General features: G+C 42.8%; 1 protein-coding gene across 10 annotated transcripts in view; it reads left to right on the top strand.

Annotated features, from left to right (window-relative positions):
• LOC137432409 (ATPase family AAA domain-containing protein 2) overlaps positions 1-24,573 on the top strand; it is a 155,564-nt gene that overhangs the window by 47,041 nt on the left and 83,950 nt on the right. For all 10 annotated transcript variants that reach the window (XM_068124315.2, XM_068124313.2, XM_068124320.2 and 7 more), the window contains 10 exons: positions 4,871-5,032; positions 5,151-5,262; positions 7,066-7,182; positions 10,441-10,552; positions 10,673-10,788; positions 12,563-12,737; positions 12,895-12,983; positions 17,286-17,445; positions 23,239-23,329; positions 23,489-23,803. In XM_068124315.2, coding sequence (XP_067980416.2) covers positions 4,871-5,032; positions 5,151-5,262; positions 7,066-7,182; positions 10,441-10,552; positions 10,673-10,788; positions 12,563-12,737; positions 12,895-12,983; positions 17,286-17,445; positions 23,239-23,329; positions 23,489-23,803 — 1,449 coding nt within the window. The remainder of the gene's footprint in view (positions 1-4,870; positions 5,033-5,150; positions 5,263-7,065; positions 7,183-10,440; positions 10,553-10,672; positions 10,789-12,562; positions 12,738-12,894; positions 12,984-17,285; positions 17,446-23,238; positions 23,330-23,488; positions 23,804-24,573) is intronic.

Below are 24,573 nucleotides of genomic sequence, written 5' to 3'. Positions count from 1 at the left end.
CTGCGATTATTCGTTTTATTATTGATGTTTGTACATATTTTATGTTTTTGTTAATGATGATGATGATATAATAATTTATTACTTGCAAAATCGGAGATTTTTCAAGTATTATTGGTCAGTTGCATTTGTGGTTCTGTCTGTCTGTTTGTTTGTCACTGGCCTACAGGTCACAATTTTCCACTGATCTTCACAAAACTTCACCAAACGGTAGAGTTAGTCATAATCAAGAAGCCTATTGTTTTTGGGGTCAAAAGGTCAACATAGGCCAAAGGTCACCAACTTTGCCAAATTTATAAAATCTTCAATTTTCATCCGATTGACTTGAAATTTGAAGAGAACTTGCATATCTGGTCACTGAATTCAACCACCAAGTATTTTTGAGGTCAACATAGGCCAAAAGGTCAACATAGGCGAAATTTCTAAAATCCTCAATTTTCATCCAATTGACTTGCAATTCTAAGAGGATTTACATATATGGTCACTGAATTCAACCACCAACTATTTTTGAGGTCAACATAGGCCAAGTTTTTTAAATCCTCAATTTTCATCCGATTGACTTGAAAATTGAACAGCATTTGCATATTGAGTCACTAAATAGGGAAACCATTTTTGAGGTCAAAAGGTCAAAGGTCAACCTTACAAAATCGTTTTTCATCTGAAAAATCGTCACTTTTCTTCCTGTTGACCCGAGCTTTGATCAAGATTGTCAATTTTAATCTTGATGAAATGGACAATTTGCTGTATCAATGGATTTTTTTTTATTGGGGGTGGAGGGTGGATTTTGCAAGTATCGTGCTCCGCATGACGTCTTCTTGTTTATTTATTTATAAGATAATGTGTTTACCATCTGTATTATTATTAGCGTTATTTCCGATACCCTAATGAAGCTTTCATATACCTCTCATGCATAACAAATAACGCTTTCGGGAACGCATCTCAATATAAACAATGGTACAATGACCACTTTTAGCGCATTTTCAATTAGCGCTCTTTTCTAGAAACGCATCTTGAGCGCTGAGTTAGGTATTACTGTGTAGTATAACAATATTTGGAAAGATTACAGCTGGTGTGTTTTTGTACACCGCACTTTTCCTATGCCATCTCCAGGCGCTGCATAACGTCATTGCCGGGCACCGAAGGGGGCTCGGCAATGACGCACGCTGAAAGGGAGTACTTAGTTTTCACTTTGTTTGTTTGTTACTTGCCGGAAAAGATTCCGGCAAATATGTTGATCGGTTGGTTTGTCTGTTTGTCTGTCTGATTGTTCGCAGTACTACGTCTACACCGTTGCACGTAGAATCGCCAAACTTTACACACATAATTGTCTTGCCCTGGAATAGACTGTGCCCAATTTTTAACTCTCTCGGCCCTAGGCCTCCATTATGATGTCATAATTCGAGAATTCGACAAGAACAAAACTTCATCCAAAGATGCAATTTCTTGAGCGCCATGTCGGCATAAATTGGTGGAGAAAAAAATAATAATGATGACGTCATCCGTCACGTCATCGGTCATGTGGTTCAGCCGCCATCTTGGAAAAACCGAAAAACTTTGCACCTCTATATCTCCGAAAGTGCTGAATAGAAAAAATTGAGACATGGCTCATTGTAAAGAACTCTCCATGGGGAATAAAATGTGTTAATGATGATGTCATAGGTGCCTCCATTTTGACGTCATAATTCGACAAGTACAAAACTTCATCCGATCAAGATTAAATTTCTTGAACATAATCAGGGAATAAATTAGTTTTGAAAACGAGGCATTTGTTTGTTTGTTTGTTTGTCCGGGCGATATCTCAGCCATCCTTCAAGCTCGGAAGCTGAAATTTTGGCACAATAGTGAGCAAGTACTTTGTCAAAAACAGTATTTTGTTTTTTGTTTTTTGTTTCATCAATTAATTGATGAGTTATTTAATTATGAGCGATTAATTAAGTACTGATTGGCTTAGCGGTGTTGGCTTAGCGGTTAGGGTGCCGGCTTGGGATCCTAGGATCCTGGGTTTGAATCCCGGTCGATCGCTGAATTAACGCCAGGGGGGTTGACTCAGCCTGTCATCCTCCTGAGGTCGGCAAATTGAGTACCAGCTTGCTGGGATGAATGATCCCGGTGTGTACCCCGGTTTAGAATAGGTACACCGTATCCCTGCGCATCGTAAGAGGCGACCAAGGGTTGGCGTCAGGAAGGGCATCCGGCCATAAAAACATTGCCTCAAACAGGGAATCATGATTGTCACGGGGCCTGCAAGGCTAACCCCCGCTCTAGCGGGGAAAAATGGCCTCAAAACGATCATTCATATTTTATTTAATTAAGTACTGATACATTTCCTTTCTCTTCTGGCCATTGTCTCAGGCACCTTTTGAGTAAGGGAAGCTGATATTTGGACATGCCAATGACCAAGTGATTTGGCTGCAAAGGCTATTTTTAGCTGCGACTAGCAGCTCTATGAGAGGATCGCGTTGTTGTTCTTGTTGTTGGGGTGCCTTTTTGAATAGTGCATGCTCATACACTCGGACGTGCGTCGGTATGAGGTAAGAACATCGCGGACTAAAATCGCGATTTGTTTGAAGAAACCAGAATAAATTTAACAACAAAGACAACATGAATGTTTTCATATCAATCTCGTTTCACAGAACTTGACACAAATTAGGTGTAATTATTGAATAGCGCATGTGCATACACTCGGACTTCCCCTACCGACCAAGCCCGTTTCAAATTATCCCTCTGCCACCCAGAATTAACATTAATAAATAACATTAATGAATTAACATTAACAGAAATAACATTCACGTCCATACATTATATGTAATCAGTTGATGAAGCATGTTGCATCGCAAAACAAAGGACAAGACCAGAACTGAAAGACAAAAAGACACCAGTGCATGCGTATAATTTAATGACTGGTCAAATTTGGTAGCGCATATTGCAAGGGATATCCTCATGATTCTACACGCCGCAGCTCAATTCATCGATTAATTATTTAATTATTCGATTAATGACAAAAATAGTTTGTTTTTTTTAGTTACAGATTCTGATGAAATGGTGGTATTTAATTGGTGGTGTTCTATTAGCGAATTGATTAATTATTTAATTTTTTATGATTATTATTTATTTATTTTCATTATTATTATTATTATTATTTTTCTCACCTGGGCAATATCTCAGGCTTGGTGGCAGGAAGGGCATCTGGCCTTAAAACATTGCTTCAAAAAGGGAACCAAGGTGCCCGAAAAGGCCAACCCCTGCTTTGCGGGGAAAAATGGCCTCTATAGGTGGTTCTTTCTGGGAAATATCTCAGGCATCTTTTGAGCAAGGAAGCTGATATTTGGACATGACAATGACCAAGTGATTTGTCTGTAAAGGGTATTTTTGATGTATTGATTAATCTATTAATTATATATTGATTAATAAGTTAATTATTTAATTTTTTTATTAATGACATTCAATTAAATTTCTAAAAGTTACATATTCGGATGAAGCAGTAGTGGTTTAGTTATGCTATTAGCCAATTGATTAAGAAAATATTTTATGACTCTTTTATTGATTTTAATTATGCAATTAATCAATTAAATATTGTGCACCTCTCCCTCCAAATGCAGTCTCTGAGCTGGAGGATATTTAATTATTTGGCATGGGGGCGGTGTACTTTGAATGTATGTGTACTTGTTTTTATTTTATTTACTTAAGCAGTTTGTTTAATTTGCATTTATAAAGGCTGTTAATGAAAAATAAACACATGACTTATCACTGATAGCAACCAACATGGTTACCTGTCCGATGGAAGAAAGGTCTTTCATAAAGTTCCTCCTGAAGCTGAACATCAAATGAGAAGCGATTTTTTGGAGACTCTGCAAGATTTGGCGATGCATGTTTTCATGTAGTTACCTTGCACTCGCGAAGCAAAAAGCGGAGTTAAGAGACCGGACGCATATGTACATACATACATGTCTGCAATTAAAATTCATTTTCTCAGCAAGCGTTGGTCTGATTGAATGAATGAATTTTCATCAAAGCAGGCGTCTACTCATGCAGAATTTTTTGTGATAATCATGTCACAGATCATGTGGTACGGGCGCCATCTGGGAAAAACCGAAAAACTTTGGACCTCTATATCTCCGAAACCGCTCCATCGAAAAAATTGAAATGTGGATCATTTTAAAAGAACTCTGCATGGTGAATAAGTGTTAATGATGATGTCATTGGTGCCTTCATTATGATATCATAATTTGACAAGTGCAACACTTGGTCCAATCAGTTTGAAATTTGTTGGGTGTGATCTACACAACAATTATAATGGAGGATGTAAATTTATGACGTCATGGGTCGCGTGGTATCCTTACCGTCTGTTCTTCTTCATTTAAAAAAAAAACCCACTGTTTAGAGGTCATTTTTCCCCGCAAAGCGGGGGTTGGCCTTTTCGGGGACCGTGGTTGTTGTTGGTTTTTGGTCCCCTTTTTGAAGCAATGTTTTACGGCCGGATGCCCTTCCTGCCGCCAACCCTGTTTGTCGCCTTTTTACGATAAACAGGGAATTACCAGTGTACTGGTACTCAATTTGCCGACCTCGGAAGGATGACAGGCTGAGTCAACCCCCCTGGCGTTAATTCAGCGATCGACTGGGATTCGAACCCAGGATCCTTGGATCCTAAGCTGGCACCCTAGCCGCTAGCCCAACACCAGGGCTAGCCCAACATCTTCTTCATTGTGCAAGGGTATCGTAATATAAGGAATTCTTAATTTAATTTCTCTATTTTTCTTTTTTTCCCTCTTTTTCGTCTTATTTTTTTTTTGGGTGATATTACTGAATGAGGATGCCACATGTTCTTTGCTTATTCTGGGCAGTGCAGCAAATGGACCCCCTTTAAACTTTTCAGACTCTAATGAAGTTGAAGATGCAGACAGAGAAGATGAAGAGGATGAAGAAGAGGATGAAGATGATGATGATGATGAAGTGGTCGAAGACGGTGGACGGACAACAAAGCCATATCGGCTACGTAAGAGGACCGCAGTACAGAGATACCAAGCACCTCCTATTGGTAAGAGAAAAACTGATCAAATGTTAGGGTTTTGTTTCGCCATTCTTTTCGGATGCAAAGTGAATATTTTTTAAAGTCATCGTCATGACTAGGATTTTCTTGTCTTGTTCCCATCCAGAGCCAGTGACTCGGAAACAGGGTGCTGCAGAGCTTTTCTCTGATCACCACTCTCCAGCACGTCGCAGGTACACACGAAGTCGTGGTGGTCCGCAAAGTCCCTACTACAAACGGTATGCTGGCATGACCCTTCTTCTTTGTCTTCTGGTACATCAGTCGTCATGTTTGTCATGAATTCTATCATACCTTGTGCAACATTTGATGGGCATGGCAAATGATTGTGACAAACTCTGTAGTTGTGTTGTGATGAAGTTTGAATGGAGCTGAACAAAGCTAACACTAAAAAATTTAATTTGGAAGATTTGATTTCTTACATGGTACCTCCTGCAGTTTGTCGTACATAGCATAATTAGCATAACGCTCAAGTCTCACCACCACAGAAAGAGGTGCTGCCCTTTGTTTCTTCCACCAACTTGCATTGGATCCCTTGCCCTTATCTTTGCCTTCTTTAGCCCTACCCAGTCATACCATCCATTGAGTCTTTATCCATAAACCAATGTACAAGATTTTCACTTCTCAACTCAATTTGTCTCCTTCCTGCCTATCTTTTGAATCTCCTCCCTATGTACGTTCTTTTCTGTCTCATTCCCGCATTCCCTGAAGTGATGTTCTCTCGTACCTAACCACTATCTATCAAGTATGCTTGTTTTATCTCTCCCTTTGCTGCCATTGTATGGTCCATGTATTCCTGCTCCCATGTGCAACTTTTTCACCACCATAGTCTTCCATACTCTGCACTTGGCTCATCCCTTAAACTCTTTGTATTGGGAATGTTTTCATTGTTGGCCCTGAGCTTTTGGCAGTCCATTCTTTGTGTATTCATACACTATATTTAGCAGATCACTTAAGACTTCACTACTTGTGCTACTCTGGTTCTACTTTTGATTATAGTCTTTGTTTTGAGAGATTTGTTTTACTGAATGTGACAGACATTAAAGTGGTTTATGAACAGCGAGTGTCTTTGCCACCCTCGAAGCACTTTTTTGGTCGTATTATAAACTTAATGTATTATTATGCCATTAGTTTCATTCGTTTTACATTTTTTGTTTCTATAAGGAAAATATTACCAAGAAACTTGCTACATAGCATTGATGTGTCAATTTTCTTTTTAATGCAAATAAATTCTCATGATTGCGATGTATGGTGAGGATGCACACAAATATTATGCCGTAGCGTAATAGACGGCTGAGTTAACTTGGACGTGTCACTTCCAGGTCAGAGCAGCCAACCAATGTGACTGACCCCTAAACTGTTGTGCAGGTCGGGTGATAGTGATGTTGAACTTCAGTTTCAAAGTTGCCGAAATAGCCACTACGCAAATACAGAACCTGGAATTTCTCAAGGCGGAGTTTTCGTCTTCATCCACCAACACTCGGGCATATCTAAAGTCGAAGCGAGATTGCTTCCCCAAAACATCAGCATTCTCTGTCGATCCAAGAATGGCAGGCCCACTGAGGAATGTTTTAAAGTCGTTACATCACTTACTTTTCCAAAATGTACAAAATAGATGTATAAAAGGCAGAACAGGCACCGTTGGACGTCTTAATTGTTGGGCACTAACAGATGGGATGTCCGGCTTAGCCACCTCCATAGGCCTGTCCTCTTGCCAGGATGATAGCTTGTATTCCAGACCAGCAACTTGATAAAGCATAACCTCTACATAAATGTCATGGGCCTTTGGTATTGTGCATTAATCTCTTACTAGGACTTTGGAGCATATCCTGTGTAATTGTACAGCTTTACATTTTTAACAATTTGTTCTGGGTTTTCAATTTTGAAAAATGTAAACTCCATTTTTGCTTTTGCACTTCTGTATGGCTGTTATATGTGGTTTGATTAAAATAAATAAATAAATAAATATAGGTTTCTCTTGACAAATAACCTTGAATTTTGTTTAATTTTGATTTTGATGGCAGGCGTAAGAGGCATGCTATTCACAGCAGTGACTCAACCTCATCATCATCATCGTCTTCTGATGATGAAGACAGGTTTGAGAAGAGGAAGGCGAAAAGTATGGTGCGTGCTAGAAACAGGTTAGTTCTGCATAAAGATGTGTTCCGCATCGGCTCAAGAGGGTAACCCTTAAATATTTGCCACCCACTTTATTTTTCGAGATGAAAACTGATTTGATCGGTAAGCTTTGCAAATACTAACACAAAAAATCCATTTTGTTTGTGTTTGTTTTATGTGTTTGTCTTTAACTATCTTAGGCTTGTGGAGGATTTTGTTCACATATTACATGCAGCAGTCAGGTGTGCAGCAGCATAATGCTGAAGCAGTTACTTTGCAAATTGTGGCTTGAGGCTGAATATGGTCGTTACCCCACCCTAGCAGAGAATGCGCAAACCTGTGAAGAAGATCTATATCATCGACGATTGTTGAAGACTATTTCCCCAAATTGAGACCCCCTCCCCTCCCCCATGGGACAACCAAAATTCCGTGTGGTTTTGCCTCGGCGTAGCAAGATGCAGAGCGAGGCAGATTGAACCACAAAACAACATAAATGGAGAAACTCACATGAAAGAAAGACAGAATTAACAAATAGTTAACACTTGACGATAGAAATAATAGGGTCTAGGCTCTAAGGCCACCATAATTTGAGTCCATAGCAATCGTGCAAAACAAAACCTGGTTCGATTTGATGTGAAACCAACAAGCTGGCTGTATGTGATGCCTCTGGTGTACAGCTCGATCCTTGTATGCAAGCAGACAGGTGATGGTGAGCTCCGTTTAATGCTCGCCAAGCATGAGCCAGGCCAATAAGAGCAAAGGGGAACCACCGGCCCTCAAGAATGGTGACAACCAATTGTGCAAGTTCTGAGTGTGCCTGTTAGTGGCATCAGAGGGAATATGCCTTCAGAACCATTGGGGGCTTGGCTCACAAACTTGCTCGCTCCCCTGAACCAATCCCAAGACAGGGTGGACATCAGGGCCTGCCAGAGCACCAATCGCTGGAATAGTTATAGCACGCGTGGTGGTGGCATTTTGTGCTTCAGACTGGGAGGAACACCTGACGAGACATCATTGTTCTATATAGCACTAATTTGGACTAAGCCCACTCCTTCCTTCTCCACCACCACCTCCCCTCCCCTCCCCTCCCCACCACCACCACTCCCCCATCCCCAATCCCCTGCCGCTCTTGGATATTTGCATGACTTGGATGGGAAACTATTTTTTTTAAATGTTGTGTTTTAAATTTCCTGATTTAAGCATTTTGTCCACAAGTCCTGTAGATACTACAGAAAGAAACTTCCATTTTAGGTGTAGCAAAATTCCTGGTGTGAGTTTGCTGAAAAGTTTGGTTTGAAGCTCTTCAAAGCATAGAATTCCATACCGGATCTGTCTGATTTTTCTGTTATCGTTTCATCCCCGTGTTGTGGGCCTATCCCTGTGTATTATTTATACCATTTTTGTGTATATTGTTGAATTTGACTGTGTCTAGCCAACAGCCTAAGCCCCAGCTAGGGATTGTCCCTCATTGTCTCAAGACAGACAAGATCCTCGCAATACTTATTTTATCCTGGGTGTTCTCATTTTATGGTCTCTGCGTTATATTTTACTTCCTCTTTTCTATAAAAATAAAAATAAAAACTTATCACAAATTTATCACCATAAATCATCCTGCCTGATAGTTTCTTCTTTTGCTCATGCATTGAATCTTTCATTCTCAATACCTCCTACTAGAACAAATTAGCTTCTTACTTTAAGAACTTTTGAATCATTCTCAATGCTTGCAACTGGAACGATACACAGTATACTTCTTGTTTCAAAATGTTTAATTTTCTGAAGCTGCCAATTAGTCACACACTCCACACATTATCTTCTTCTTCATAAAAAATCTTTCTTCTCCTCTTCACATTATTTTCCAAATCTATCAATCATGCAAACGCTTGGTCATCCGAACATACAGCATGACCTTCCTTCATGCATGCAATAACACTTCGTTTCATCCGCGTCGTGAAGTTTGCCTTCGCTTATCAGAGTTGGGGATCATGAGAAGTCCACTCTGCAGACGATCATTAAAGCGACCCCATCTGTAACCCTCATGCATTACACACCCTCCGCCATGGCTCTCATTCTTCCACTCTCCCCTCCCCCCTCCACTTCCCAATATCCATGGCAAATCTCTCCTCTTTTCAAACAGTTTGAGTTCTGACATCAGTTTGGATTCCATCCCAGGACATGCTTTTGTTCTCTCAGCATTCATTTGAGGCCCTTTATCTCAAACCAGTGGTTAGGTACGTCACCGTGGGCATATCTCGGGCATTCATTCATATTCCGGCCTCCTGCTTTGCTTGCCAAGGTCTCTGCCTTTGCCATATAAAGCTGCCTTAATTCCTGGATTTATGATTACATCTACCCATGCAGTCAACATGTTGCCATCAATGGAACCATCTTCTGCCCTCTCCAGGTAGAGGTTGGAGTTCTCCAAGGCAGTGTTTTGGGCTCAGTCTGGTTCCTCTGGTTCCAATGACTTCTCCGATGCTCTGGAAAATGCTCTTCCTTTTTGCAGCTGATGCCACATTGTTGTGCAGTACCCCATCCTGCTGCTTGGCAGACAACAGCTATGTCTCTCTCTGCCGATCTGGAAATAATTTGACTCTGTTCTGATAAGTTAAACATGTCTGTAAATCCTGAAAAACTCAGTCTTACCGTATCGCTGTGGAATGATTGTCAAACTAACCCCCACCTATCTATTTCCATGGTCATCTGGAAGAGGTTGTCCATAGGCTCAATGGAGTACTGTTGTTTTGATGCCCCAGTGTCGCATCTGTCTCTGCAATATTATTGAGAGCTATGGATTCCACAGAATCCAGCAATATCCAGTGATAAGCCTGAAGCACAAGGACTATTGCTTTCGCATCACAGGTAGGTGGCTTTCAAAGTCCAGGTTGACTGCAAACCTCAATTCTTTTATTCCTCATTTCTCCTGTCTATGGAACCTCTTTCAGAGGCTGTTCTGCCTCGCCCTTTCCTCCAGAACTTCAAGCAAGCAGTGCAGTCATCTATCGTCATATTTGATTCTGTCGCATGATCTTTATTACCCTCATGAACCTTTCGTCACCCAACCATCTTGCTACTTTCAACTTCCTGCCCTCTTCCTGCCCTCTTCCTCTCCTCTTTCCCTTTTGTCCATGCGCTTGATGCTTGTTCCACTGTCAGTTGTTCCTTAGTCTTCCATGATCCTCACTTCTGTAAAGTAAACAAGCATTTTGTTTTGTGGTGAACCTGTGCTTTGCTGCAGAGTGCACTTTTATTTTTAAATGCCTTTCCTTCCTTCGGCTCCATAGGTGCCTGCCCTTAAATTTGAAGCCCGAGGACCTTGCCAGTGGCATATTCAGAGAAAGGGCGAAGGTTGGGGCAAGCTTGGCTGATGTTGATCCAATGAACATTGACACCAGTGTAGGTTCCTTCTGATGTGCTCAAAAAGGGAAATGCTGCAGCATTTTTTTCTTCTTTTTTTTTTAATGCCTTTTATGCTTTACTAACTTTAATATCAGCAATGGTTCTTTCATCATGCAGGTAAAGTTTGACTCTGTGGGGGGCCTCAGTCATCACATTCAGTCACTCAAGGAGATGGTTGTGTTTCCTCTGCTTTATTCAGAGGTCTTTGAAAAGTTTAAGATTCGACCTCCAAGGTGAGTTGTCTTTTCTCTTTTGATTTGTGCAAGTTTCTTGATGTTGGTGTTTGAAAAATATGCTTTACTAGCAAAGGTACCTGGCATCGCCAGGTAGCACGGAGTTGCTTTGTGACAGGAATGTTAAGGGAAGTGGGGAGAGAGAGAATGGGGGAGGACAAGGAATGGTGGGGTGAGTGGTGGGAGGAGATAGTGATGGGGAGAGGAAGGGGGGGAGGGGGTGGAGAGCGAACCTCACATGTCGCTATAATGTACACTCTGGGGGGAGTGGAAGTGAGAGGGAACGAGGGTAGGAGAGAGCTAGAGCCATGGGGAAGAAATAGAGAGGTAGGGAATGGGGAGAAAGGAGGAGCGGAGAGTGAAGCCTCACTACATGTAGCTATACTGTAGTCAAAACTGAACAGATTCTCACCAAATTTGTTTTACCACCTCAGCGGCGATGAAAACCAAAAACAGAAATTGAATTGGAGTTCAAATGTGTCTGTGAGGTCCTAAAGAACATTTGGAGCCATTGAGAACAATGACAAAAAGAGAGAACAATGCGGCTCCTGAATGCTTAACGTTGCCATTAACATTTGTAAGTTAGTCAAAATTCATTGGATTTCCACCAAAATTGTTGCAGTCGAGTGTGCAACCACTCCCATGACCACAAAACAGAAATCAAATCGAAATTTAAAATAAACTCGTGAGGCCACTCGAAGCATTGAAGGAAAAATGACGATGATAATCATTTCCTATGTTAAATCTTTCAGGTATTAGGCTTCGGGTAAGTGATTGAACTCACACAAGTGCGGGTAAACGGCGGGAGTAACTACACCTCTCTTATTCTCTCCACCCGTCTCCTCTCCTCTCTCTCCCTTCCCTCCTTCGTCCCTTCCCCTTTCCCCTCCTCCTCCCCTGTCCCGTCCCCTCACACCACTCTATGCGCCTCCCCTCCGTCCTCCCATTCACTCCCAAAAGTTGGTGTCCAACTAACAGTTGCAGCAAAAAAAATTTCACATTGGTCAGATCAAGCGTTGTACTTGTTGAATTATGATGTCATAATAATGGCACCGATGACATCATCATGAACATATCTTATTCCCCATGGGGAGTACTTGACAATGAGCCTTCGTTTAAAAAATTTCCATTAACCGGTTTTGGAGATATAGAGGTGTAACGTTTTTCCAAGATGGCATCCGTACCACTTAACCTATGACGTCATAATTATAAATAAATAAAAAATTCTACAGGCGGAGGCGCTCCTATGATAAACTTTCGTGTCAATCGGACCAACAGTTGCCAAGACAATGAATTTTAAAAATGTAGACACGCATGCCCACACGTACGTACGCCACACATATGCAACCGAGTGCCTAACCCTGCTTTTCGCTTTGAGAGCACAGGGTAATAAATAAGCACAATTAAGCTGTTGATAGATAAAATCTGCAGCAAAGGTGAAATAAGTGTGAAAATAAACTGGAATTAAGAAGTGTTACTGATAAATACTTTACTGTAGTTTGCAGCCTTCTGGTACTGTATTCCTAAAGTAGTTTTACCGCTATGTAAAACCTAAGCAGTCATTAGTATTAGGGCAAACAAAGGTAGTGACTACAACATGAAACTTATTATTTGGGATGTCGTACGTTAGTCTGCAATCTGCTCGTTATGCATAAATTGTGGGGTTGGGTCAACCATTACATTATGTTGATTGTGGCAATCACTTTTCTTTTCAATAGGCTTCATATTTTTGTCATTTGTTTAAAAAGAATTTTTTTTTTTTTTTTTTTGGCAGAGGTTGCCTGTTTTATGGACCTCCAGGCACAGGTAAGACCTTGGTGGCAAGGGCGTTGGCCAATGAGTGCAGCATTGGTGAGCGAAGGGTTGCCTTTTACATGCGTAAAGGAGCTGACTGCCTAAGCAAGTGGGTTGGCGAGTCTGAGAGACAGCTTCGCCTCCTTTTTGATCAGGTTAAACTCTTCATCCTTATTTTTCTTTGGTTGAGTTCTGAATCTGTTATGACATTAATTTGTTTTATTTAATGAGTTAAAACTCGATCGTGAGCCTTGGATCACAATTTCAAAAAAATAAAACTCTTTGTTCATATCCATGCACAATCCTTTGCAGGCTTTCCTGACCAGGCCTTCCATCATATTTTTTGATGAAATTGATGGTCTTGCTCCAGTACGTTCAAGTCGACAAGACCAGATACACAGGTAAGGCCATGTGTGGTGAAGTGATGAAGTGAAGTACCAACCGAGAATGAAGGTGTGGCGGTTGAAAGAGGTGACGATGAGGGAGGCATTAAAAGAGAGCATGAGTATGGTAGAGGATGATGTAATTGAGCTTGAAAGTGGTTGGATGTCAATGAAAGATAGTCTGACGGGAGCCATTGGTGAGGTATGTGGATGGACAAAAGGACCACCGAGGCACTCGGAAACATGGTGGTGGGATGATGAAGTTGGAAAGAGGATTGACGAGAAGAGGAAGAAGTTCAAGGAGTGGCAGAAGGCGAAGGGTACGGGAGCAGAAGAGGCAGAGCATGAAAGTTGTAAGGCAGCCAAGAAGGCTGCAAAGAAAGAGGCAGCAAAGGCGCTGGAGGCATATAGGAAAATGTTCGGAGAATGCTTTGATTCGGAAGAGGGTCAGAGAGCGGTATTCAGGATTGCAAAGCAGATAGCGAAAGAGGTGTGATGTGTGGGGGTGAGTTGCTTGAAGGATGAAGAGGGACAAATCGTTGTGGACCCAGATGGAATTGAAGGAAGATGGAAGAGATATATCGAAATGCTGTTGAATGCAGAGAATGAATGGGATGGCAACATAGAAAGTAACCCAGTTTTAGGACTGGCAGAGAAGATAACTGAGAAGGAAGTTGAGGAAGCTATAAAAGCAATGAAGAGTAGAAAAGCTGGAGGGCCGACGGGAGTTGTGGGAGATATGCTGAAGGCAGCGTGAAGTTGGGGTGTGAAGAGAATGACAGAGATCTGTAATGTGGTGGTGAACGAAGGCCGCATTCCAGTGGATTGGGAACTGAGTACCCTCGTCCCTCTATACAAGGGGAAAGGTGACCCTCTGGACTGTGGCTCGTACCGAGCGATAAAGTTATTAGAGCATGGAATGAAGGTATTGGAAAGGGTGTTGGAGAAGAGGATAAGGAAGAAAGTGAAGATCGACGAAATGCAGTTTGGATTTATGCCAGGAAGAGGAACGACAGACATGATTTTCATTGTAAGGCAGTTGCAGGATAAGTACATAGAGAAGAGGAAGAAGTTGTTTCTTGGGTTTGTTGATCTGGAGAAAGCATTCAATAGGGTTCCACGCGAAGTAGTGACATGGGCATTGAGGAAGTTAGGAGTGGAGGTATGGTTGATCAGACTAGTGATGGCAATGTACGAGAGAGCGCACACTGCTGTTAGGTCGAAGGACGGGAACAGTGGTGAGTTTGAGGTGAAGTTGGGAGTTCATCAGGGGTCGGCACAAAGTCCACTACTATTTGTAGATGTGATGGAGGTGCTGGCTCAGAACGTAAAGTAGGGTTTACCGTGGGAGTTATTGTATGCAGATGATCTGGTGTTGATTGGGGAGAGTATGGATGGATTGAAGGAGAAGATGAACAAGTGGAAGGAATGTATGGAGGCAAAAGGTCTGAAGGTGAATATCGGAAAGACGATGGTGATGGCAAGTGGTAAAGCATGTGATGAGGTGGAAAGAACTGGGAAGTGGCTGTGTGCTGTGTGCAGAAAGGGTGTCGGAGTGAACTAAATTCAATATACAATGTGCGCCGAGTGGGTTCATCAAAAATGTAGTGGTCTGAGAGGGTCATTAACCAGTGTGGCAGCTACATTCAAGTGTAAGGTGTGCACAGAGGGAGCTGCAGATGGAGGAAAATGTTGAGTTGGATCTTGGAGACGGCGTGAAGCTGGAAGGTGTGAAAACATTTTGCTACCTAGGAGACATGCTGAATGGAGAAGGTGAATCAGACTCAGCAACGGTTGCTAGAGTGAGATGTGCATGGAAGAAGTTTCGGGAACTGAGTGGCGTGCTGACGAGGAGGGGAGTGTCATTGAATCTGAAGGGAAAGGTGTATGCTGCATGTGTGAGAAGTGTTATTATTTATGGGAGCGAGACATGGGTAATGAACGTCGAGCAGTAACGAAGGGTGGAAATGCGAATGTTTCGGTGGATGTGTGGAGTATCGTTGAAAGAAAGGAAGACAAATGATGTATTGCGAAAGATGATGGGAATAGAGCATGTGATGGATGCTGTGAAGAGAAACAGGTTGAGATGGTTTGGTCATGTGTTGAGGAAGGATGAACGTGACTGGTTGAGAAGAGTGATGGAAATGAATATACAGACTTGTCATTTAATATGGAATATTTTTTTTGTGGGGGTGAACCTACTTTTCAAGATGTCTTAGAACCAAAAGTTCATTGGAATTATGTTGAAATTATTCTAGATTTTGTTTATGTGACCTTTAAAAGAAACAAAAACCACATTTGACATTTCGAAACAAATACATTGATCCTTGAAAGTGATGTGAACTGATATCGAACTCAATTCATGGACAGTACTGTGTTAAACCTCTGTACGTTTTCCAGAAGTATCTCTTTATTTTGCACATTAGCCAATTTTTTTTTTAACAAAAACAAAAGTTAAAACATACACACACACAGACATACAAATAAATACACAGCGATCAAAACATAACCTTCCGCTTTTGCGAAGGTAATTACGACTGAGATCACCGACAGTAAAATTACAGTTCAGTACTTTGTGTAACCCCCACGAGCATTCAGGAGAGCACGTGCATGTTGAGGCATGCTGTTCACGAGATTTGCCAAGGTTTGGACAGGAATCGCTTGCCATGCAGTGACAATAGTCTGCTGCAATTCACGCACAGAGGTCGGCTGCTGGTCCAAGTGGTCGATTTGACGCGATAATTCTGCCCACAAGTTCTCTATCGGATTCATATCCGGGGACATGGCAGGCCACTCCATATGCTCTACACCACGGTCAGCAAGAAAGTGTTGGATCATGCGAGCACGATGAGGCCGTGCATTGTCATCTTGGAAGACAAAGTTTCCTCGAAAGGCTGCACGAGCAAATGGAAGCAATGTTTCTTCCAGAATGGCCCTGTACTTGAACTGGTTCAGGTTTCCATTCAGAACAACCAGGTCAGGTTTTCCCCCTGTATGAAAAGCAGCCCAAACGGTCACCGCACCACCTCCAGCTTGGACTCTTGGCACAAAACAATCTTTGTTGTAGGCTTCATGCACTTGTCTGCGCACTCGGACGCGGCCATCTTGACGATAGACCAGAAATCTAGACTCATCACTGAAGATCACATGATTCCAGTGTCCTGGCTGCCATTGACGGTGCTCTCTGGCCCACTGCAATCGGCGCTGGCAGTGTTGTCTGGTCAGGCGTGGCTTTCTCAGGGGACGCCTGGCACGATAGCCTGCTTGAACCAGTCGTTGGTTGACTAGCCTTCTGGATACAGGCACATTTGTCAGTTGCTGCCACTCAGCCCTAAGCCGATTAGCTGACTTGGTACGGCCATTGCGGACTAACCGGTGCAGCTGGCGATCATCCCTCCTTGTGGTTCTGCGGGGACGTCCTGGCCTCGGTATTGGAGTAGGGACACCCCTCTGAGCATTTTGTTTCAGGATCTTTGACACCTGACCTTGAGTGATGCCATACTGCCGAGCAATAGCACGCTCTTTCATGCTATAATTTCGTAAAGCCACCACTCCATGACAAACAGCATTGTCGAGTTGACGGACCATCTCCAGAGGAAGCGGCAATAACTTTTGGAGACGTGCAGCAGTTGCTTTCCACTAATACAGAACGCAACAACCCTTGTATACCCGACTGTGAAGCCAATCGTCAAATGCACCTGTCCGTACATTTTGCCATGCCACCTGTGATATAATCCTGTTGTTGACTTCTTGCTGCGACAGACAATCACTGACATGGTTCTTTTAACAAATAAATCACCAAAGTGTAAAAGAAATTCACCAGATTGATATACTGAGTTAAGAAAGTAAACCCAAGTCAAGAAAAAAAAAATATTCCATATTAAATGCCAAGTCTGCAGAAGGAAGTGGAGGACAGGGAAGACCGAGAAAGACTTGGCTAAAGGTGGTGAAAGAAGAAATGTGGGCAAGGGGGTTAACAAGGGGAGATGTAGAAAATAGGGCAAAATGGAGAAGATTCTCATGGGCCCCGCAAGGCTAACCCTCGCTCTAGCAGGGGAAATGGCCTTAAAATACCTGTTGTTGTTGTTGTTGTTGTGTTGGGTCATGTGTGATGAGAATATGATCGCACGTTTCCTTGTTCGAGTCTTAAGTATTTAGGTGTAATTAAGCCCTTCCTCAATATATCTCTTTTTGCCAATCTTTACTCAATTTGTTATTTCGCCATTTTTGGATTATATAATTCTACAAAAGTTGACTTTTTATTATTATTATTATTACTATTATTGTTATTGTTGTTGTTATTTGTTTATTTATTTGCAGCTCGATCGTGTCCACGCTTCTAGCTTTGATGGATGGCCTGGATAACCGTGGGGAAATTGTCGTCATTGGTGCGACCAACAGGCTGGATTCCATTGATCCAGCTCTGCGAAGACCTGGGCGTTTCGATCGAGAGTTTCATTTTGGTCTTCCTGATGAGCAGGTGCACAATCATGATTGATCAAAGTACTGTACAGTGATTTAAACGGACTGAATGAAATAGGATGTTGACTTTTTATTTAATTACCCTCATCCGGTCCGCATCCGGGCTAGCGGCTAGGGTGCCAGCTTAGGATCCTAGGATCCTGGGTTCGAATCCCAGTCAATCGCTGAATTAACGCCAGGGGGGTTGACTCAGCCTGTCATCCTTCCGAGGTCGGCAAATTGAGTACCAGTTCACTGGTAATTCCCTGTGTGTCGTAAAAAGGCGACAAACAGGGTTGGCGGCAGGAAGGGCATCCGGCCGTAAAACATTGCTTCAAAAAGGGGACCAAAAAAACAACAACAACCATGGTCCCCGAAAAAGGCCAACCCCCGCTTGCGGGGAAAAATAGCCTCTAAAGGTGTTTTTTTATTATTTTTATCCGGTCCCTCGAGCGACGGGGCTTGCTTCGATCTCTCCACGGCATCAAAGTTTGAGTGTTTTCCCGTTCGTTTCTTTGTCAAATTTCCACTGCGTATTTTGTTGTGTGTGTGTTATTGTGTGTTTCTATTTGGTTTTGGTTTTGTAGTTGTTGCAAATTTGTGTGTAATTAGTCGTTTCTTTGTTCGCGCCTCGTGCGCCTGGTGCGGCCTGGTGTCTCGTGCGGCCTCCTCGTCTCGACTTGTGCCCCGCCCCCTATATCTCGTTTTTCTTTCACCTCTGCTCCTGCTTTCTCAAATCCACGTTCTCACTTAGAGACTTTTCCCAGATTGTTTTCATGGTTTTGTTTAAGTATTATTTAAATATGTTTAAACCGCAGCCGTGATGCTGACGCCACTCCCCCCCCCCCCCCACCCCCCAGAATGTTTTAAACGTTTCCCAGTGTTTACCCTGGATAAAAATAGGTACGCCGTATCCCTGCGTGTCGTAAGAGGCGACTAAGAGGGTTGGCGTCAGGAAGGGCATCCGGCCATAAAAACATTGCCTCAAAAAGAGAACCATGACAATTACAATTACAACTACATGTGGGCAGGGTACAGCCTGAAGTGGAGATCGGTTTCTGAGGTTTGGGACATGAATGTAGGGACAATGACAGGGAGATCAGGAGAAGTGGTGGAAGTATTGGTCAGAAGAAGAGTGGACATATGTTGTGTGCAAGAGACGAGATGGAAGGGAAGTGGTGTGAGAATGGTGAAGGGTCGGCAGGGACAGAAATACAAGTTTGTGTGGCAAGGGTGCCTGGAGGGCGTGAATGGTGTTGGTGTCCTGTTTTCTGAGGAGTTTGTAGACAGTGTGGTGAGTGTGACTGGAGTGAGTGATAGGTTGATGATGGTGAAAATGATGATTGGAAAGCTCTTGGTGAACGTCATCTCGGGATATGCTCTGCAGGTTGGTCGAAGCGATGAAGAGAAGGACAGGTTCTGGTGTGCGATAGAGAAGCTGATGGAAAACGTGAAAGATGAGGAAGTTGTTGTGGTAGGAGGAGACCTAAATGGACATGTGGGAAGGAGTATGGATGGTTTTGATGGAGTTCATGGGGGTTACGGATATGGTGTGAGAAATGGAGAAGGTGAAAGGATTTTGGAGTTTGCTGATGGAGCTGATTTGTTGATTTGTAATACTCAGTTCCAGAAAGAGGATAATAAGCTTGTTACATACACGCAGGTGGGTCGACGACAACCGTTGACTACCTGATGGTGCGTAGGCGAGATAGGGGGCACCTCCGAGACACAAAGGTGATCCTGGGGGAGGAGGCTGTTTCACAGCACCACTTGGTTGTCTGCGACGTAAGGGTGAAAGGTGCGAGGAGAGCTCGGCGGGTGAAGTACCAACCAAGAATGAAGGTGTGGAGGTTGAAAGAGGTGACAGTGAGGGAGGCATTAAAAGAGAGGCTGAGTAGGGTAGAGGATGATGTGGTTGAGCTTGAAAGTGGTTGGATGTCAATGAAAGCTAGTCTGTTGGGAGCCGTTGGTGAGGTATGTGGATGGACAAAAGGACCACCGAGGCACTCGGAAACATGGTGGTGGGATGATGAAGTTGGAAAGAGGATTGACGAGAAGAGGAAGAAGTTCAAGGAGTGGCAGAAGGCGAAGGGTACGGGAGCAGAAACAGCAGAGCATGAAAGTTATAAGGCAGCCAGGAAGGCTGCAAAGAAAGAGGTAGCAAAGGCGCAGGAGGCATGTAGGAAAATGTTCGGAGAACGCTTGGATTCGGAGGAGGGTCAGAAAGCAGTATTCAGGATTGCAAAGCAGATAGCGAAAGAGAGGTGTGATGTGATGGGGGTGAGTTGCTTGAAGGATGAAGTGGGACAAATCGTTGTCGACCCAGATGGAATTAAAGGAGGATAGAAAATATATATGGAAATGCTGTTGAATACAGAGAATGAATGGGATGGCAACATAGAGAGTAACCCAGTTTTAGGACCGGCAGAGAAGATAACTGAGAAGGAAGTTGAGGAAGCGATAAAAGCAATGAAGGGTAGAAAAGCGGGAGGGCCGACGGGAGTTGTGGGAGATATGTTGAAGGCAGCAGGAAGTTGGGGTGTGAAGAGAATGACAGAGATCTGTAATCTGGTGGTGAAAGAAGGCCGCATTCCAGTGGATTGGGAACTGAGTACCCTCATCCCTCTATACAAGGGGAAAGGTGACCCTCTGGAGTGTGGCTCGTACCGAGCGATAAAGTTATTGGAGCATGGAATGAAGGTATTGGAAAGAGTGTTGGAGAGGAGGATAAGGAAGAAAGTGAAGATCGACGAAATGCAGTTTGGATTTATGCCAGGAAGAGGAACGACAGACGCGCTTTTAATTGTGAGGCAGTTGCAGGAGAAGTACATGGAGAAGAGGAAGAAGTTGTTTCTAGGGTTTGTTGATCTGGAGAAAGCATTCGATCGGGTTCCACGCAAAGTATTGACATGGGCATTGAGGAAGGTAGGAGTGGAGGAATGGTTGATCAGAGTAGTGATGGCAATGTACAAAAGAGCGCGCACAGCTGTAAGGACGAAGGACGGGAACAATGGTGAGTTTGAGGTGAAGGTGGGAGTGCATCAGGGGTCGGTACTAAGTCCACTACTATTTGTAGCTGTGATGGAGGTGCTGGCTCAGAACGTAAAGGAGGGTTTACCGTGGGAGTTGTTGTATGCAGATGATCTGGTGTTGATTGCGGAAAGTATGGATGGACTGAAGGAAAAGATGAACACGTGGAAGGAATGTATGGAGACAAAAGGTCTGAAGGTGAATATCGGAAAGACGAAGGTGATGGCAAGTGGTAAAGCATGTGGTGAGGTGGAAAGAACTGGGAAGTGGCCCTGTGCTGTGTGTAGGAAGGGTGTCGGAGTGAACTCCATTCAGTGTACAATGTGCGCTGAGTGGGTTCATCAAAAATGTAGTGGTCTGAGAGGGTCATTAATCAGTGTGGCAGCTACATTCAAATGTAAGGTGTGCACAGAGGGAGCTGCAGATGGAGGAAATGTTGAGTTGGATCTTGGAGACGGCGTGAAGCTGGAAGGTGTGAAAACATTTTGCTACCTCGGAGACATGCTGAATGGAGAAGGTGGATCAGACTCGGCAATGGTTGCTCGAGTGAGATCTGCATGGAAGAAGTTTCGGGAATTGAGTGGCGTGCTGATGATGAGGGGAGTGTCGTTGAAGCTGAAGGGAAAAGTGTATGCTGCATGTGTGAGAAGTGTTATGATTTATGGGAGCGAAACATGGGTAATGAACGTAGAGCAGCAACGAAGGTTGGAAAGGGTGGAAATGCGAATGGTTCGACGAATGTGCGGAGTATCGTTGAGAGAGAGGAAGACAAATGATGAATTGCGAAAGATGATGGGAATAGAGCCTGTGATTGATGCTGTGAAGAGGAACAGGTTGAGATGGTTTGGTCATGTGTTGAGGAAGGATGAAAGTGACTGGTTGAGAAGAGTGATGGAAATGAATGTAGAAGGAAGTAGAAGACGGGGAAGACCGAGAAAGACTTGGCTAAAGATGGTGGAAGAAGAAATGCGGGCAAGGGGGTTAACAAGGAGAGATGCAGAAAATAGGGCAAAATGGAGAAGATTGTCATGGGGACCGCAAGGCTAACCCCCGCTCTAGCAGGGAAAATGGCCTTTAAAATGCATGTTGTTTGTTGTGCCCGTGGTGTGAAATGAACCAAGGTACCAATTTGAATCAATCATAGATAAGCCTACCTTGGCCATTGATGGAGGCCAAGTCTAGGTCTCGGGCAATCGCTAACCAAGTGTTCAGCCTCCGCATGAGGGGGTGGGGCGGAGGGGGAATATGCCTTCCTAGCCGGGGGTGGAGGGGAATAAGCCTTCCTCGCCGGGGGTGGAGGGGGAGGCTTACCCTTGACTATTTCCCATGACTTGCCCTTTGCCTACAATGGTCATATATTTGGACCACCATATGACCTTGACCTTCAACATTTAGGGATAGAGTATAATTTACCAAAAAGTGTCTCTATCTCCAATGTATCCATGAAGCTCAAAATCATGTAAATCGGAGGAAATTATTCAAGTTATGATCAAAAATGTGTTTTTTTTTGTTTGTTTTTTGTTAATAATGTCACAATCAGAATTTTATTTCTAATCATGGACACAAATCAGATACACAATTAAAGTGCAGGACCACTTTATGATGCATTAACATCTTGGAAGGCCAAGCGGTCATTGAGATTATGTACTGACAAAATTTAAGGATGGAAATTTTTTTTTTTCAGACTTCCATTTGACCTCGACCTTTAACCCAGAGGGGTAGCATTTAAATTAAACGTAAGTGCACCTTGCTTGAGGTTATCTTAAGCAGGCAATTTCATTCTGATCGGACAAACAGTAGTCGAGTTATGGTGAACTAGAACAATGCGACTGTCGCCAATATGCCTCCGCATAGTCCCATGGGTAGATGCCATCACTCTGCATATGTGTGGATAGGGGATCATGTTTGTGAAGTTTCGTGTTTATAGGATAAGGTTCGTTTTTCTATCCAAGATGGCTGCCAAACCATGAGACCTATGACATCATCATTTTCACGATATGCAACAGTGCTGCAAGATGATATTTGTAAAATTTCGCATTGATAGGATGGGCGGTTTCAGAGATATTATTATTTAATATTTTCCTTCAATCCAATATGGCTACCTAACCATGTGACCTATGATGTCATAAATTTAATATTTCAATACAAATGGGTCATAGATCATGTGCATGCAATTTCAGATTTTTAGGACAAGGAATTTGATTAAAACGTTTTTGGCTGGTATACCACTTCTCCTATGATGTCATCATTATCATGCTTTTGTTCCCCATTGGGAGTACTTGACAATGTGCCAAGTTTCAAATTTTTCCATTCAGCGGTTTCCGCGAAAAAAAAATTATTATTTGCTTTTAATCCAAGATGGCTGCCATACCACGTTACCTATGACGTCACAATTATCATAAAAACATTCTGCATGGGTGTTACTCCTACCTTAAAAGTTTCGTTTCAATCGGCCATATGGTTGCTGAGAAAAACGACGTTTAGCCTAGCTGTATGGACGGGCGGACAACCCAAAAACATGCGCCGACAAAGTCACCGGAGGCGTAAAAATGTCTAATTAAATCACGACCTTAAAAATTTGGTCAAGGTAAAAAAAAAATTATGTAATAGTAAATGTTTCTCTAAAATGCTATGCTATGTTATGTAATAGTAAATAAATATGCTCTTCGCCACGCACTCTTCGCCACGCACTCTTCGCTTATTAAAATATTTAACACTTATTGTGATTTGCATTTGATATTGTCTTATTTAATATTTTTTCTGTTGGGTGGGGACTATTCAGGCACGGAAGCGCATTCTCCAGATCCACACACAGGATTGGAAACCTCGTTTGTCAGAGGCTTTCATGGATGAGATTGCAGAGAAATGCGTTGGTTAGTCTGTTCTACCTTGCGTATTTGGTGTTTTTTTAAATAATTTTTTTATTATTTTTTATTTTTTATTTTCAAACCTGTTAATTGAGTAAATGGCAAAGCTACCAGTGAGGACTTAGAGGAATATTGTAAACATGTTATCTGCATTGGTTGTTTCAGGGTATTGTGGAGCAGACATAAAGGCATTGTGTACAGAGGCGGCACTCTGTGCTCTCCGCCGGCGCTACCCGCAGGTCTACTGTACGAGTGAGAAGCTGGTTCTGGACATCTCCTCTATAATAGTATCGGCCCGGGATTTTCGTCGTGGCATGGACGCCATTGTGCCAACGTCCCAGCGTGCGGCTAGTTCTCCTGGAACCGCACTTCACCCGTCGGTGCGTCCTCTTCTGCAGGGCAGTCTGGAAATGCTGGTGGAAAAACTAGGCCGTGTCTTTCCAAACGCTCAGATGGTTGACCGGCAGCGACAGAGTGAAGGTGACTTTCGGTTTGAGTATTATGTTCCAATCAATTTTGCACTCATTTCTCATATTGTCCAAATGGTTGAAATACAATAAGTGCATAGAGGTTGGGTTTTCAACTTTGTTTTATTTTTTGGGGAATTTTGGGTTTGTTTTTTTCTTTTCAACAATGAGAGCAATAGAGGTGGCATATGAGTTGTGATGCTTTTCATTAAATTTATTCATGATGCTAGCTATTATTTCATTTTTTAATGATCTTGTTTAATTTGGGATGGGTAAGGTGATTGATGGGGAGGTGGGTAATCGCACTCAGGGCAATTTGAATTATTTGAATTTTCAAAAACACCACTTGATCAGATGCCAATTTGTTGGGTTTTTTTGTATCTAGTTGTCTGTCCTTGTTGGACACAGGAGAGCTTTCTTTGTGACACTGTTTGTTGCTCCATATCACAAAAAATGTAGTTATGGCGATTTGGTCAACATGAAACTGGATTGCCAACAAAGAGTTTGTGAGTTCAAATTGTGTTGAAGCCAACAGAATTAAGGATTTGGATGCATTCATCTTGGGTGTAAGAAATCTCCAAAGAATCGTGTTATTGGATTGCTCGGTCAAACCCAACCGACTCACAAATGACCTTCAGTGAACAGGTAATCGGGATCCCGTCTTGTCCTGAAGGAGTAGACACAGTCTCGCTAGAGATAAATTCTGTAGGATAAGCCTGGAGTGAGAGGCTCCAATGCGATTGTGAACCGTCAGCGTTTTCTATTTGATATGACGCAAGGTTT

Source organism: Myxine glutinosa, chromosome 8 (assembly GCF_964187855.1).
Source record: "Myxine glutinosa chromosome 8, kmMyxGlut1.1, whole genome shotgun sequence".
Taxonomy (NCBI): Eukaryota; Metazoa; Chordata; class Myxini; order Myxiniformes; family Myxinidae; genus Myxine; species Myxine glutinosa.
This window is presented reverse-complemented; position numbering and strand designations above follow the sequence as displayed.